A 16,511-nucleotide genomic window follows, 5' to 3' on the forward strand; every position below is an offset into this window, starting at 1 on the left:
TGGAGGGAGAAGTTTTAAGTTAAAAGTTGTGCATTTTGAGGGTGCTGGTGACCTCAGAGGAGTGCCCAGGGGTTGGGGGTTCCCTCTTTAAGGATTCTTTAGGAGTGTGGCCGGCACCTGGAGGTGTAGACTTGTTAGGTGGTCTCAGGTATCTTTGATGAGACATTATATTTCTTATCAGTCCTCTGGGTAATTCTACAAAATTAGCTTAACACAAATTTACTGCTTTTAGTCCCCTCCCAGGATGGCAGCTTCCTGGTTTGGGAGCGTATCAGGACTGGCTGCCCTTCTTCCAAGGGGGGCAGAGTTATTGTCTGTTTGCTAAAGAGTAAATTGAGGGTCTTGCTTCTTGACCTCCTGGGTATTAAAATGCAATCTTTGCCGTGGAATTCTTCCTGCCTTTTGCTATGTTGTTTACGGCTGCGCCTGCATGCTGAATTGATTGCCTGGGTTGCAGACTATTTGAGTTCAGAAAGAAAAAAAATAGCATATAGGTAAAGTTAAAAAAAAAAAAAGAAGAAGAGGCTGGGCCTGTATGATTAACATAATAAAGACAGGCTATGCTGAGACCCCCTCCTTTATCTGAGGAATATTCAAACATTCCAGGCCAAGTTGCTCCTGTCTTTTGAGCTTTAATTAATTAACTCTGGGTCTTTTTAGTAGACTTTCCTGGCCTTTTTCTCTTCCCATCCCACTCATATCTCATATCAACAGGCGTTCAGAGGTGGAAAGAAGTATGGCTTTAGTGCATTTGCTCAGGGGTAGAGAGATGTTCATCTCCATATCAATGGGTAATTACCTGGGCAAGGAGGGCTTATCTGTACCTGAGAGGTGAGGGGGTGGGCCGGTTTTTGGCTGATGCTGGAGCCTGAAAGAAAAACAGCCCCAGACTGCAGCTTGTGAGTAGTAAATAGATTTTAAACTTTATTTCTCCCTTTGACTGATTTCAGTTTTTAGAGGTATTTTGCACCAGGATTTCCTCTCCCTGGATTTAATGTAAGAAGGACTTTGAGTTTCCCCTTGCCTTCTGGGGAGTCCACCAGGAATCCCAAGACGGTTCCATTGAGAGAGGTCCCACTAGGACAAGGGGAAATTTGTTAATGCTCCCCTCACGGGTACTGAGGTGAGAAGTTTTAAGCATTGCTAGAAGATCTCCTTGGCCTAGTGGACCAACTAGATCAATTCCTGGGACCTAATATATATACTTAGATTGAATTGATGTCCATCATGAATATTCTAGTCCCTGGTGGTGAGAGGGGGGGTGGTGATCAAGAGAGCTACTGTGTCCATTTGGGAACAAAAACACCCACCGAGCCAGGGTGTCCAGTCAGGGGAACAAAAGTTCCCAAATGTAGATCCTAGATGGGGTAATAATCTAAGGAATAGAACTAAAATGCAGGATCTTCGAGGGCTAATTATAAAGGGAATTAGGGAATTGGTCCCAAGATCTCAAAATGTTTCTAAGGTGTTTGAAGTCCAATGGGAAAAGGAAGAAACCCCAACTGCATTTTCATAAGAGACTCAGGGACCAGATGAGAAAGCATTCAGGACTTGACCCAGAAGCTCAGGTGGTCCCGTTCCCTCTAGGCTGGGACACAGACCCCACTGAGATGAACTGCAATAATGTTGGCCCTGTACCAGGACAAGGACGCTTGGGGAAATGAGACTTGCAAGGGCTTGTCTTTACTCTTTCATGCACTAAAGAAGTCAGATCCAAGGGCAATCCCCTTTTTCTATAAGGAAGATTAATCACTCCTCATGCCTCTCTAGGCAAGGGGAAGGTTTCAAAACTCCTGTGGGGAACTACTGACTTGTACCCATGTCCTAAATGTCTCTAAAGAGGGCAACTTCTCAAAATTATGCATCCCCCGAGCGGATGTTTGATGGTACTGTAGAAAGGGGAACCTGCGCTACTCGTTGCCACCCACCTGGACTGGGACTTGTGCTTTAGTCCAATTGGTCATTCCATTTACCCTGGCATTTCTCTCCACACCCAATGAAAAAAAATGTTCATATAAGTCAAATGTATACATTAACTCAATAGGAGTCCCTGATGAATTTAAAGCTATAAATCAAATAGCTGCAAGATTTGAGTCAGCACTATTTTGGTGCTTCACCATCAACAAAAACATAGATCATTAACTTTACTAGGGATGCTCTTCAAGGAGTAGCTAGTCAACTAGTTGCTACCAGCAGGATGGCCTGAGAAAACAGAATAGCATATGTTAGCAGAAAAAGGAGTCTGTGTTATGTTAGGAGGAAAATATTGTACTTTTATCCCAAATAATACTGCCCCTGATGGTACTGTTACTAAAGCCCGACAGGGACTCACCACTTTAGGTAATGAATTAGCTGAAAACTGACATCAGTGACCCTTTTGCAGACTGGTTGGAAAGATAGTTAAAAAAAAATACAAAGGTATGCTTGCCTCTGTTTTGACACTCCTTGTTATAGTTGCGAGAGTTTTAACTGCTGTAGATGCTGTATCATCCCTTGTGTGAGAGACTTGACTCAAAAGCTTATAGAGGCAGCCATAAACAAGATTAGAGAAATTTGAGAAAGGACCAAGTGTAAATTAAAATACATTACTGGGAATAAAATCAGAAATTCTTGAATAAAAAGAGGGGTGAACTGTTAGGAAAGGGTATAAAACCTAAATGTGATTTATTCCCACTAGGATGTTTAAACATTTTAACAGTAAGGTATGAACAAAGGGCCACATGGTGGAAGCTGCCCGGGCTGAGAGTGGGGGTGGGGGAATTGATAAGGGCCTGGCGATACCTGTTTGAGTTTTTTAAACCTACCAATAAGAATAAGAGATGTAAAGGAAAGATATAACGGTTCAGGTAAGACTGTGAACCCTGTAGTACTCAGCCAATGAGGAGCCAGGGGAGGGATGCGCGCACTAGGAGATAAATTGGTGCCAAACTCCCCAGGTGTGCCTGCCCACCAGACACCCCATCTTGCAAGTCCGTCATTAAAGCCTCGCTCCGCTGTTCTCTTTTGTCTCCGTGTCCACTTATTGAATTTGGACCAGTGAGTGTGCTTCTCACAACAAAATCTAACACCTTTTCATAACAAAAACAACCAGAAAACTAGGAATAGAATGGAATTTTCTCAACATGCTAAAGGGCCTTTATTTAAAAAACCTCACAGCTAACATTATACTAAATAGTGAAAGACTGAAAGCTTCCCTCCTAAAATCAACAAGATAAGGATGCCCACTTTCACCAATGCGATTCTACACTATACTGTAAATTCTAGCTAGAGCAATTAAGAAAGAAAAAAGTTCTATCCATATCCAAATTAAAACTCCCTATTCACAGATGACATTATATATAAAATCCCAAAGAATCTACAAAAAAGTTGCTACAGCTGGTAAACTCAGCAAAGTCATACGGTACAAGATCAACATGCAAAAATCACTTGTATTTCTACACAGCAGCAAGGAACAATCTGAAAAGGGAATTAAAAGTTCTACTTACAATAATATCCAAAAGAATAAAACACCTAGGAATAAATTTAACCAAAGAGGTGAAAAGACTTGGACACTGAAAAGTACGAAATACTGCAAAAGAAGCTAAATGAAACCTAAATAAATGGAAAGACATTCAGGCTCATGAGTGGAAAGACGATTAGTCAGGGAGGGTTCTCCAGAGAAAAGAGCCCATGGTGTATGTGTGTTTCTGTAAAGGAACCCCATATTCCTAATTTCGGGGTGGGGGTGGGTAAAGTAATTTGTCTTAAGGAATTGGCTCTTGCAATTATGAAGGCTGAGAATTCCCAAGATCTGCAGCTGGCAAGCTGAAGCCCCAGGACAGCTGAGACGGTATAAATTCCAGGCTGAGGGCAGAAGACCAGTGTCCAGCTCAGCAGTCAAGGCAGTGAAGTTTCCTCTTACTCAGACTTTTTTGTTCTACTCAGGTCTTCAATTTGTTGGATGAGGCCCCCAGGCATTAGGGAGGGCAATCTGCTTTTATTCACTCTACCGATTCAAATATTAATCTCATCCAGAAGCACCATCAAGGACATACCTATAATAATGTTTGACCAAATGTCTGGGCACCTCCTAGCCCAGTCAGGTGGACACAAAAACTACCCATCACAAAGACAATACTGTTAAGACGGGCACTACTACCCAAAGTGATCTCCACACCCACTGTACTCCCCATCGAAATTCCAATGGCCTTTTCTGTGTAAATGGAGAAGCTGATCCTCAAATTCATTCAGAATTTCAGTGGATCATAGATGGGCAAAACAATATTGAAAATGACTAAAGTTGGAAGACTCCTCAATTTCAAAATTTACTAAAAAGCTACAGTAATCATGAGAGTATAATACTGGCAGACAGATAAACAGACAAATGAATTAGAATTGAGAATCTAGGAAAACTTCTACATCCATGGTAACTGATTTTCAACAAAGGTGCCAAGACCATTTGATGGGAAGAAACAGTCTCATAAAATCAAAAAATGGTGCTGGAAAAACTAGAGATACACACATGCAAAAGAACGAGGTAGGACTCCTATGTCACACAATACACAAAAACTAACTCAAAATGGATCAACAACCTAACTTTTAAGAACTAAAACTATAAAATTCTTAGAATAAAACAGAGGTATAGCTTCATGATCTTGGATTTGGTAATGGATTCTCTGATATAATACCAAAAGCACACAGGTAAGCAGGATCTCATCAAAATAAAAAACTGTATCAAAGGATATTACCAAGAAAGTGAAAGGACAACAAGATAGGAGAAAATATGTTCAAATCATAAGTCTGATAACAGAGGGTCTAGTATCCAGATTATATTAAAACTTACAATTCAAACAAACCCAATTAAAAAATGGGCAAAGGACTTGAACAGACATTTTTCCAAAGAAAATATAGAAATGGCCAATAAGCATATCAACAATGCTTAACATTAACCATTAGGAAACTGCAAATCAAAACTATAATGAGACAGCACTTCACATACATGATGGCCATTATAAAACAACAAAAAATGGAAAATAACAAGTGTTTGGCAAGGACATAGAAAATTGGAATCCTGTGCATGCTGCTGGGGATGTAAAACGGTGCAGCTGCTGTGGAAAAGTCTGGCAGTTCCTCAAACGGCTAAATATAGAATCACCATATGACCCAGCAATTCCACTTCCAGGAAAATACCCAGAAGAACTGGAAACAGGTACTCAAATACTTGTACATGATTGTTCACAGCAACACTATTCATAACAGCCAACACAATGGGTACAACACAAATGTCCACCAATGGGAAAATGGAAAAGGTAATTAGACACACAGAGTGGACATTACTCAGTCATTAGAAGGAATAAAGGCCTGACAAATGCTACAATTTGGATGAACCTTGAAAATATTATACTAAATGGAGGAAGCCAGATACAAAGGTCACATTTTATTATTCTAATTATATAAATATCCAGGACAGGTAAATGCAGACAGAAAGCAGACTGATGTTGCCAGGGACTGTGGTGAAGAAGGAACAGGGAAGTAACTGCTGAGTGGACACAGGCTTTGTGAGGGTTTTTAAAAATGTTCTGGAACTAGATGGAGGTGGTGGTTGCTCAGTATTGTGAATATACTAAATGTCACTAAACTACACACTTAAATTAGTTAATTTTATATATTATTAGTTTTACCTCAATTGAATAAAAATTGCACTTGCACATGTACCCTCACACACATGCATACACACACACAAGACTCATAAGAGAGAGGATACTAGGAATATACTCATTTCTCAGGAATACTGGAAGAAGGAAATACTTTTTTAAAACATCTCAAGTTGAAACTGACTACAACATGTAGCACCCCGCTAGCACCTATTCATAGCAGATCTTCAGTTTGGCTTTGTACTCCGGTGTTCTGACTTCCCTTTTTATGGAGAGAGTGTAGATGATGGAAATAGTGCTATGCAGACCAGATTCCATCACACAGTAGCCTCTGGGAAAATCTCAACTTTCGTGAGCATCAATTTCTACATTTAGAAAATAAAGTATACCATAAGCTTACAGCACTGGTGCAACTAATCAGTAGTAATGCATATAGGAATTGTTAGTAAAATGAGAAAATGCTTTGTAAATGTAAAATATTATGACCTGCCTGTCCAGCAAAACTCATCTAGAGGTAGTAGCAAAAATACTGATATCCTAGGAGAAAATTTCCCCAGCTACGGTTTTGGTTTTATCACTTACCAGCTGTGTCACTTTGCAAATTCTGCTTCCCAAACACTAAATCCTACTTCATGTGGTTGCTATACAGATTCAGTGAGAACACATATTAATGTGTTTCATAAATGGTCCCATGGAAATCAGAGCTTAGTTTTAGAAAGGCATGCATTGCAGTAGTGGAAAGTCAATGGCTTGAAGTCCCAGCTCTGCTACTTAGAATTTAATCTTGAATAAGCCACATTTCTCATCTGCAATATGGAGGCAAACAGATTTTGGTTTAGTATTTCTTATTAGGTTCTTATAAGCTACATTCATATCTGAGTTTCCTCATCAGTAATAAGACATAATAATTTATACCTTGCAGGGTTTTTGTAAATACTAAAAATGTACAGAAAACTGATTCAGGCAGCAACCGGCACATGGCAGGTGTTATTATTACACATATACACCTGCTGCCTAGCAGAATGAGTGTGGAAAAGTAGCTATGCAGCAATTTCTATAACCAAGCGGGCTGGTGTGCAAGCAGGGCTGCTCAATGAGTCATTTGCAACTCAGGCTTACAAAGGCCAATTTGGAAGCAGTTAACAGCCAAGGCAAACAAGTCAGCTGTAAAAGAGAAGAAAGGTGGAAGGCCCAGGGAACCGCGGGCCCCCAACCCAGAGCGCTCAGGCAGTAAGGCACTAACGGGACACTACACAGAACTGCAGCCTGGGGCCAGGGCTCTGCCTCAGGCTGTGTGACAAGGGTGAATCAAGTCCCTAAGCTGTTTCTGCATTTGCAAGATGAAGAAGGTTGTATTAGAAAAATTCAAGTATCTTTTCCAGGGCGAATTTTCATAAGAAAAGTTGTAAAATGATATAGCCAACTCAGAAGTGAGGACCAACTATGGTACTTGTGTCTTTGATGAGGCTATGGCAAATGATTAAAAAACATACACGGGAAGTTTTTTTGGAAAAAGCATAAGAGCTGATAATAAATAATGATAAAATCAAATGCCAAATCAAGTATCAACAGAAAGTGACACTGAGGAATCATCACAGACACAAGTCTGAAAATGGGACTCAGGTGGACACATGGGTAACTAAGGGTGAATAACAGTAAAGGGTCACTACTGGGAGGCCACTAATTTGACCAGAGGGGCGTGGTCCCGGTAACCTCTGAGGGATGCATGTCATTCGCTACGGGCAAAACCTGAAAGCTGGCTGTGGGCAAGGAGCTCGCTGGGCAGCTGGGAGTACACTGATCACACAGAACCACTCACTGCCCAACAACCTGACCTTCTGCCACTTGGTCAGCCTCTCGGCAGGCCTCTGGGCAATCAACCCTCTTCTTGCTGGAGCCAAGACCCCACAGCCACCTCCTAAGTGAACTTTTGCAGAAGCGACTGCTGCCACCTGGGGCTCTGCGGCAGAACTGGGGAACCACCTGCCTCAGTCTGGGGTGGTGCCTCTATCAGCCAAGAGCTAATCGTGCCCAAGTTTGAGTTTTCCAAGTTTTCTACATGAGCTGAATTATACCATCAAAATAACACTTCAGAAAACAAGCAGGTGGATTCAAAAACCCCACGCAAACCGCTGGGTGGGGGGAAGAGGGTTTTGTTGTTACTGAGTGTGAGGACTGGGAACCTGGGCAGAGCTGAACAGAAAATGAGAAAGCCAAGAAGCAGGCAGAGCTGCTTTATCACCCAAGGATCTTGTCAAAAGGCACTTCCTCATTCAGCAGGTCTACAGTGGAGCCCAAACAGAGTGTGAACCTTTTTGTAGAACTTGCTTATTTCCTTGGTGTAAATACTCCCACCGTGGCAATTTCAAGCTATCACCATGAAGTCAGTGAACGTAACTGGGAAGGGGTGTACACAATCAGCTGGAAAAGCAATACAAGCTTGTACGCCCAAATTTCTCCACTTTTCACCAGCTCCAGGTGGTGCAGATGCTGTCGGCCGCGGACCATATCTGAGTCGCAAACAAGAAGACAGTAAAGGTGTCTGGGGATTGGGCTGTGACAATGGAGACATGAAACAATTCAGGACAGTGAGAACAGTCATAATCCAGGTCGGAGTTTCCCAAGCTCAGTGCTACTGACATTTGGGCAGACAACTCGGCTTTGGGGGCTGACCTGTGCACTGCAGAATGTCAGGCAGGATCCCCAGCTTCCACCCACTAGATGCCAGTAGCATCCTCCCCCAGGAGACACGCAAATGGCACTCCAGGCACCACCCATGTACAGTCATTGCTAAAGACTGAAGGAAGGAGAAAAAGGTACCTCTTCCACTAAAAGCTGCTGAAGAGGAAAGAACAAAATGACAACAAAAAACCCAAGATAGATAGCTCTCCTTAGATATCAGCAAGCTCAGTCAAGCAGAAAAGAAGGTTATCTATTCAGAAAGAGTGCAGGGAGGTCCGAAAGTTTGAAACACTGTGAGAGTTCTAGTCAGTAATGTGTTCTGACCCAAGACAATGGGTCCATCAACTAAGACCAGGGATATCTTGGGCTCTGGAAGTCAGGACTGCCTGGGTTCAATCCCGGCTGTACCACTGACCAGCTGGGTGACCGTGGGCAAATTACTTAACAAGTATAAGCCTCATAAGAAAACTTCATGGAGTTGTCCTAGGTACTGACATATGTTGAGTTCTGAGCACAGGGTCTGGCATACAAGACATGCTCAAATAATGTTATACTATTACCAGCACCATTACTTTCCTTGAAAAACATCTGCTTCACTGGGCTATTGGTTTAAAGTTCTTTAATGAAACAAAACACATGGAAAGACCCTGCATGCAAGGCATTCCTTGTCTGTTTCACAAGTGGTGTGCTCACGGTGTGAGGCACGTGAGCTGTGGGAGCAGGGCCAGCACTCAAGGACTGAAGCTCCAAAACCACAACTAATGAGATGAGGTAAATGGGAATGGAGAGCCAATGAATCAAAAGAAAACAAAACAGACACTGAGTTTTCGCTGAAACGGTCAGTTTTCATAAGGTCTCAGCAAAAGGAATGTGTGATGAACCTTAATGTAGCTGCCAAGGATGACAGGTTTATAAGAATTAACCCGAGTTCAAGTTGTTTTTCCTACAATAACAGTAAAGGTGCTGCTGGTTTTTATCCAAGTCAATAATTGATTAAAATACAGGAAACTGTAAATTCTCTCTTCAGATATCTGAATATCAGTCTGCAATCTGAGGGATTCAGCCATATCACAGAGTGTCCTCTTTTAGATCTGGATTCCTACTGAGAACCTATTTCAAGAGTAGTACACTTTTCTCACAAACATCCTTGGGAGGCTATAAAGGCTTCTGTCTGTCGCGTGCACAACTTACCAGTAAGGGACGCATTCTAAGTTTTAAACAGCTTGAGTGTCAGGAGAGGACAGCTCTTCTCAACCACAACAAATAAAGACTCTTGAGGGGAAATGCAGAATGGTCCAGAGAATTCTAACGCGAAACTCAGCAAGAGGAAGAAGTTATTAAACCTTTCCTGTTGAGATGTGAAAGGTACTTTCCCCAGAGAAGACTCCTTCAACCTAGCCAGCCAACATTTACATGCGCAAAAAACAAAAAGGGCAAGTATTATCAGGCATTCCAGGCTTATCGTCCTTCCGTCTGGGCCGATCACTGGAAGAACAGAGGATGCCATCACTCTGCTGGTGGCCAGGAATCGGGGCACTGCGGCCAGCCACAGGCGCCGGAGCTCCACGCTTACCAAAAATAGCCACGACTACAGACAGGCGCTCGTCAAACACCTCGCAAACTCGCAGGGAGCTGAGATAGTGGCCGCTGTCTGAGGCACTGCGGCGGAGGTGAATGAAGATGCCGCTGATGAACAGGCACGTGGTCTCAACTGACGGAGCCCCGACAAATTTAGACATGACTTGCTGTCCCTTAAAATATCTTCTCTAACGAAGATGGCTGATAGACGACTGCCTCAAAACTAAGAACCCACCTGTTCTTAAGGGCACAGTCCTAGAAACGAACAGAACTGGTATCTGACCCCAGAGGAGACCCTGGCTGGGGCTCGGGCGGGCATCTGCGGACCCCCCACCCCACCCCACCCCCAGCAGTGTTCCGTGAGAATCAGCACACCCGCCCCGCACTGGCATTTCGGACCCAGGACCTGGCGGTCCTCTCTCAGTACAGGAGTTTAAGAAGGAAGAGCGTTCACCTTGGACACTACGGGACTCCGGGGGGCGTGAAACGAACACAAAGGCAGAAAGGCTTCTCACGCGGCGGTACAACAGCCTCGCCTTGTGAATATTTTAGGGAATTCCTCACTTCCACACGCCTTCGCACCCTCGGCCCAGGGCTCCCACCGTGCCTGGACAGCGCGCAGAGCTCGGGGGCCGGAGCGGCGTTGGCGCTAACGTCCCGGGGCACCCGGGGGCTTCCTCAGGGGCTCGCGGCCCCGGCCCCGCGCGCTGACCGCCATCCCCGCGGCCGACAGCCGGAGGGCCCGGCCGCAGCCCGCGTCCCCGCGCCCAGGAGCGCCGAGCGCAGGGCCCGGGGGCCGCTGCCAGGGGCGGCGCGGGGGAGCCCGCGAGGTGTGCGGGCCGGTCTCGGCCAGGCGACCTCGGTCCACCCCGGCCGCCAGGACAGCAGCCCTCAGGCGGGCTTAAAAATAAACAGCAGCCACACCAGCGCGGCCGCCCTTCCCGAGTTTGCCCCGCGGCCCGGCCGGCGGCCCCCGGCGGCCGCCCGCCCGGTCCGTCCGCAGGCCGGCCCCGAGGCCCTGCCCGCCGCCCCTCCCCGGCTCCGCCGCCTACCGAGCCGCGGCGGTCGGCGGCTGCGGCCGCGTCGTCCTGCTGCAGCTCTGCAGTCATGGCCGAGGCGCCGCACCGCGCCGCCGCCGGCCCAGCGGCTCCCCAGGAGGCCCCGCCCCGCTCGGCACCGCCTCCGCGCCCGAAACTCAGCCCCCGGGCCCCGCCCCCGGCCTGCGTGCCGCGCGCGCGCCGGCCACGTGAGCCCGGCCCCGCCCCGCCTAACGGTCGCAGTCACCGCCCGGGGCGGTTGCGTCACGTGGGCCGGCGCCCGGCAGGTGGTTTTGCGGCGCGACCCCCGGCCTCGCAACCTGCTCCTTCGTTGGCCGCCCCGCTGGCTCAGAGCTCCGCGCAGGCGAGCGGAAGCTGCTGCCATTTGGGAACCTGTCTGGGGCCGCCCAGCGGAAGCTCCTCCGGCCCCGTGGCTGCTCCGGAGGCTGGCGATGCGGACCGCGGGCCGGCCAGGCCGGGGAGGAGCGGGCCGGGCGGCCGGAACCTCGGCTCGCCGGTGCCCAGCGTGGCGCCCCAACGGCCACCTGGCCGTGGCGATTGCCAAGATGTCCCGTTTTAGACTTTCTGGAGTTCAGACTAGAATTTTGTAGTACTTCGTTAAGTTTGGGCCAGATGCTTAAGGTAACGCACTGAAAGCTAAGTGCCCCCAGTTGGTTGCATTTTCAACAATTTAATGGATATCGTAAGTACTCACCATGTTTCCCATCCATTCACATGTCTCCGAACCACCGTCCACGGCACGCTCGGCTGCGCCCCATCTCCTTGAAGGCTGGGGGTGGGAAGGCCACTTTTGGGGGTGTTACTTGTGTGGTTCCCCTGGCGCCCCCAGGCAGAGCTCGCGGCATAACGGGTACGGATCAGGCGCAGCTCCCACGCGAGACCCGATCATTCTCGTGGGCCGGGCCCACGACTGCTGCTCCTCCCTTCATCTTAGACACAGGGGCGCCCTTCCCCGGCAGGTAGACTGGCAGACTGACTGGAATCTTCCACGTTGAACAGGCTGTGCGTTTTTATGTCTGATGGTTTAAGGCATGATTGTGGCTTTGCCTTATTTTTTTCTCATGAGTAGTCAAAACCTGTGCGCACAGCCTCAACTTGGGGGGTCATTGCAAAATAAGCAGATTTCTCAGTCTAGATGATTTGCAGGATGGCATACTTGTTAGAAACATTACTAGAAAGTTCAATTTGTATGTGTTACCATGTCTCTGAAGCCACTGGTGTTTGTCGTTGCACATTTTCAGCCGTGTTTATTTTAATGTAAGTAGGGTGGACACCAAACTCTTATTTATGAGAATTTCCTTAAATGACCACCAGGGACCTCATAGACCCACATCTCTGAAACAGGTATATTCAGGCCATTTGGTAATATATAGGCCCCTGAGTTTTGATTAAGCATCTTTCTGCTGTATTGCTCTAAACAGAGCTCTGTATCTAATAAATTCTATCTAATCAGTTTGAGGGCTATACATCTTGATAAATCCTCTTGGCCTGCTAGGGTTTAAGTACCACCTGGTCCTGGGCACCGGAATCAGCTAGAGACACTCTCTCCAACCAGAGTATTTAATGACAACCATACATGAGTGCATGGTCATCAGTTGGCAAGCTTTATGGTGATCAAATACCAGAAGTAAGCATCATGGAACTTTGGCTGTCACCAAAGAAAATCCCTTCTTCCTCCTTAGAACCCATATTATTAGATTATTAGTTGATAATCATTTAAAGAGTTTCAGGGTGGGGAGGAAGTGGAAAAATAAGGAGCAATAGCAAATAACTGACAGATTTAAAAAGGGAATAATTTTCAGAGGATCTTAAGAAAGAAATTGAATTTTTTTCCTTTCCTAGGAAACATTTTGCTTCAATGCTGTTATTTTCTGAGTCAATGAATTTCTATTTCTGCTTTTGATTTACCTCAAATCCAAAATAGTTTGTATTATGATAAAAAATGATACCATTTCAATGTTTCTAAATACATGGAGCTTGTGTGTGATACATGAAAATGAAGGGGAAATGTTAGGAAAAGAAAAGAGAAAAGGGTAAAGAAAAAAAAATGTATACTAATATGTGGATAAAATGAAGGTTCCTGTGGCCAGGACTCTCACCTGGCCCTGGTTCACTACACGTGTGGGCAATACGTTGTTACTGACTCTTTATATAGTGCTCTGCCCAGTGCTCTGGGTGACACGGTGGCATGACAGCAGGAGAGCAGAGAAGATATTGGAGTGGTGGTAGCACTGAGGACAGAGGGCCAGAGGACGGCTGTGCAGGTAGAGAGGCTCAGTGGCAGAGACCGGCCTGCTGCATGTAGACTCACTCTGAGTGGATGGGATTTTAGTGATTGCCCTGCCACCGTGGGAATAATAAAGTTGGGTGTGACTCTTTCACCCCAAGAACATTTTACTGTCATTTCTTTGGTCATATTGAATCCATAGTGAACTTGCCCAGGGCTGAAACCTACTGGCAAGACATAATATTTCTTCTCTGCTTTACTCTAATTTTTGCTACTGACTTCAGAGCAACAGGATTTGAAAGCCAATGGTTAAAGCTGATTGACAGGTGTGACTGTTTTTGAGCTATGGGTTCCTTAAATATCCTTAAGGGCCAGCCTCTCAGCAATTAGGAAAATGGCCTTTCTTACTATGGAGGAAAGAATATGGATATTTCTTTCTAGAAGATCTAGAGAAAGAACATGTTATAACCCCAAATTAAAGCATTAGATGATGTGTAAGGTTAAATTGCAGATGTTAAGAAAGTGTTTCAGAAAAGGTTCTCTTTTTGCTACTTGAAAAATAGATGGGTTTCCCACCTTCCTGAAATGTGTACTGTAGGCAAATGTAGTTTGTGGAGATCTGAAACAACTTTCAGTAAAGTTAATGAGTTTATTTGCATTTAAAAGTACTTGGACTTGATACTTAAAATAGCCCCCTCATATCTCCTTTTTGTTTCTCTAGAAAATAGAGAAACATTAAAAAAAAACTCCTAAAACCTATTTTCATGAATTCTTCAGGAAACCTTTAACTCTTAGGATCCAGTTTTCCTTTTATAAGAATGTGAAAATAACTTTCTTATTTTCACAGATAGAAAGGTAATAATAAAATAAGGAAGTAGAAATAAGCCCATTCCTGCAAAATGACAACAATCATTGTGGTGATAGGATGGACTTTTAGTTCACTGTGCCCAGGTCAGTAATTATCCATATAAAAAATTAATTTTGATGACTTCACTCATCTGTAGAGTATAAGAACAAAGAAAAAAACTGAAGGAACAAAACAGCTGCAGACTCACAGAACCCAAGAATGGATTAACAGTTACCAAAGGGGAAGGGACCGGGGAGGGTGGGTGGTAAGGGAGGGATAAGGGGGAAAACGGGGCATTACGATTAGCATGTATAAGGGGGGGCATGGAAAAGGCTGTGCAACACAGAGAAGACGAGTAGTGATTCTATAGCATCTCATTACACTGATGGACAGTGACTGTAATGGGGTATGTGGTGGGGACTTGATAATAGAGGGAGTCTAGTAACCATAATGTTGCTCATGTAATTGTATATTAATGATACAAATATATATATATATATATATATATATATATATATATATATATATATATATATACCAAAAAAAATTAATTTTGGACCCTTACATCATAAACCAATTTTAGGTGGATTAAAGACTTAAATGTAAAAGAGAAAAATTAAAACCATTTACAACACTGTTAACAAGTCTCTACACTTTGGGGATAAAGGAACTTTCTTAAAGTCAGACAAAAAGCACAATCCATAAAAGATTGATAATTACAATTATGTTAAAATTAAGAATTTCTCTTCATCCAAAGGTACCATGAGAAAAATGAAAATATCCATAAACCAAAGAAAGTATGTGTAACACATATAACTGATAACATACCAGTATCTAGAAGAAAATTGCCAAACTTCAGAACTACTAGCATGTTGGGCAGGAAGATCGTTGTGGGGGCTGTCCTGCCACCACAGGCTGTTTCAGCATCACTGGCCTCCACCTGCCAGGTGCCCACAGCTCTCCCCTGCCCAGCTGTGATGGTCAAAGTGGTTCCCAGATATTGCCAAATGTTTCTAAGGGGCAGATTGTGTTTAGTTGAGAATACTGATCTAAACTACATGAAAAACTCTTACAAATTAAAAGTAAAAGACAATGCAGTACAAAAAAGGGCCAAAGGTGTTATCAGGCACTTCACAGAAAAGGAAACCCAAGCATATGAAAAGATGCTAAACTCACTGATAATCAGGAACATTGAATTGAAACCATAAAGATACCATCTCATGCATACAATTGGCAAAAATTTTTAAATACCTGTGGATAGAATGAGAGTTCCTGTGGCCAGGATTCTCACCTGGCCCTGGCTGACTAGCTCACTGCACACCTGTGGGCAATACATGGCTGTTGAAGAGATCCGCCCAGTGCTCTGGGCACGACCCTGTGGCAGGGCTGCAAGACTGCAGGAGAGCAGAGCAGAGGCTGGAGTGGTGGCAGCCCCAAGGACAGAGGCCCAGAGGACAGCTGTGCAGGAAGACTGTGCAGACAGAGGGGCTCAGAGGATGGCTGTGCAGACAGAGGGGCTCAGAGGCAGAGACCGGCTTGCTGTATGCAGAACTCGCTCTGAGTGAACGAGATTCTAGTGACTGACCTGCCACCTGGAAATAAAGTTGGGTATAACCCTTTCACCCCAAGAACATTTTGCTGTCATTTTCTTTGGTCACACTGAGTCCATAGCAAACTTGACCGGGGCTGAAACCCATTGGCAAGACATACCACAATAGCAAATTTGGGTGAGGATGTGGCACAACAGAACACTTATACATTGTTTGATAGCATAAATTAGCACGACCACTTTCGAAGAAAATTTGGCTACTAAAATTTTGAAAAGCCACTAAAATTTGGAAGTGTTCATGCCTCACAGCAAGCAATTCCTTCCCTAAGTATCCTAGAAAAATTCTTGAACATTGCTACTAAGATATAGGTACAAAGATGTCCATAACACTTTTAACAGCAGACAAAAGAGGAAAAACCTAATAACAGTAAAATTGATGAATAGAGTAATTCAGTGGAACATTATACAGCAGTGAAATGAATGAATTACAGCTAAGCAATATGATGGATGAATCCCAGGAACGTAGTGTTGCAGGATAAAAAGCAAATCACAGAAGATGACAAACATTTGTACAAATTACAGAAACTATAAATTATGTCTAGGGAGATAAACATATGGTTAAACTAAAAACAAAAGCAAGTATATAGTAAATACAAAACTCAGAAGCTCTGAGGGAAGGGAAGGAATGGGATGAGGAAGGGGTATATAGGGGGCTTCACAGATATTGGTAATGTTCTATTTTGATAAATCAGCTGATAGGTACATGAGGGTGTCATTTCATTTTATGTGCACTTTATAACTACTTAACTGTAGCTCTGGGAGGAAGGGGGTTCCCTGCCCAGGGCCAGTTCTGTATGAATCCAATGAGACCAAAGGAAACAAGAACAAGAGGCTGGGGATTAAAGGTTCTGTTGTCATGGCCCAGTCCCTCCTTGCT

At 44.6% G+C, this 16,511-nt stretch overlaps 1 protein-coding gene across 8 annotated transcripts in view; it reads right to left on the minus strand.

Moving 5' to 3' along the window:
- USP28 (ubiquitin specific peptidase 28) overlaps positions 1-11,078 on the minus strand; it is a 55,896-nt gene extending 44,818 nt beyond the window's left edge. For all 8 annotated transcript variants that reach the window (XR_008993185.1, XM_057490301.1, XM_057490306.1 and 5 more), the window contains exon 1: positions 10,946-11,078. Coding sequence is in view for 7 of the 8 variants with exons in the window: in XM_057490301.1 (XP_057346284.1) it covers positions 10,946-11,002 (57 nt within the window). In the remaining variant the exon portion in view is untranslated. The remainder of the gene's footprint in view (positions 1-10,945) is intronic.
- Between the last annotated feature and the right edge of the window lie 5,433 nt (positions 11,079-16,511).

This window comes from Manis pentadactyla, chromosome 13 (genome assembly GCF_030020395.1).
Source record: "Manis pentadactyla isolate mManPen7 chromosome 13, mManPen7.hap1, whole genome shotgun sequence".
Taxonomy (NCBI): domain Eukaryota; kingdom Metazoa; phylum Chordata; class Mammalia; order Pholidota; family Manidae; genus Manis; species Manis pentadactyla.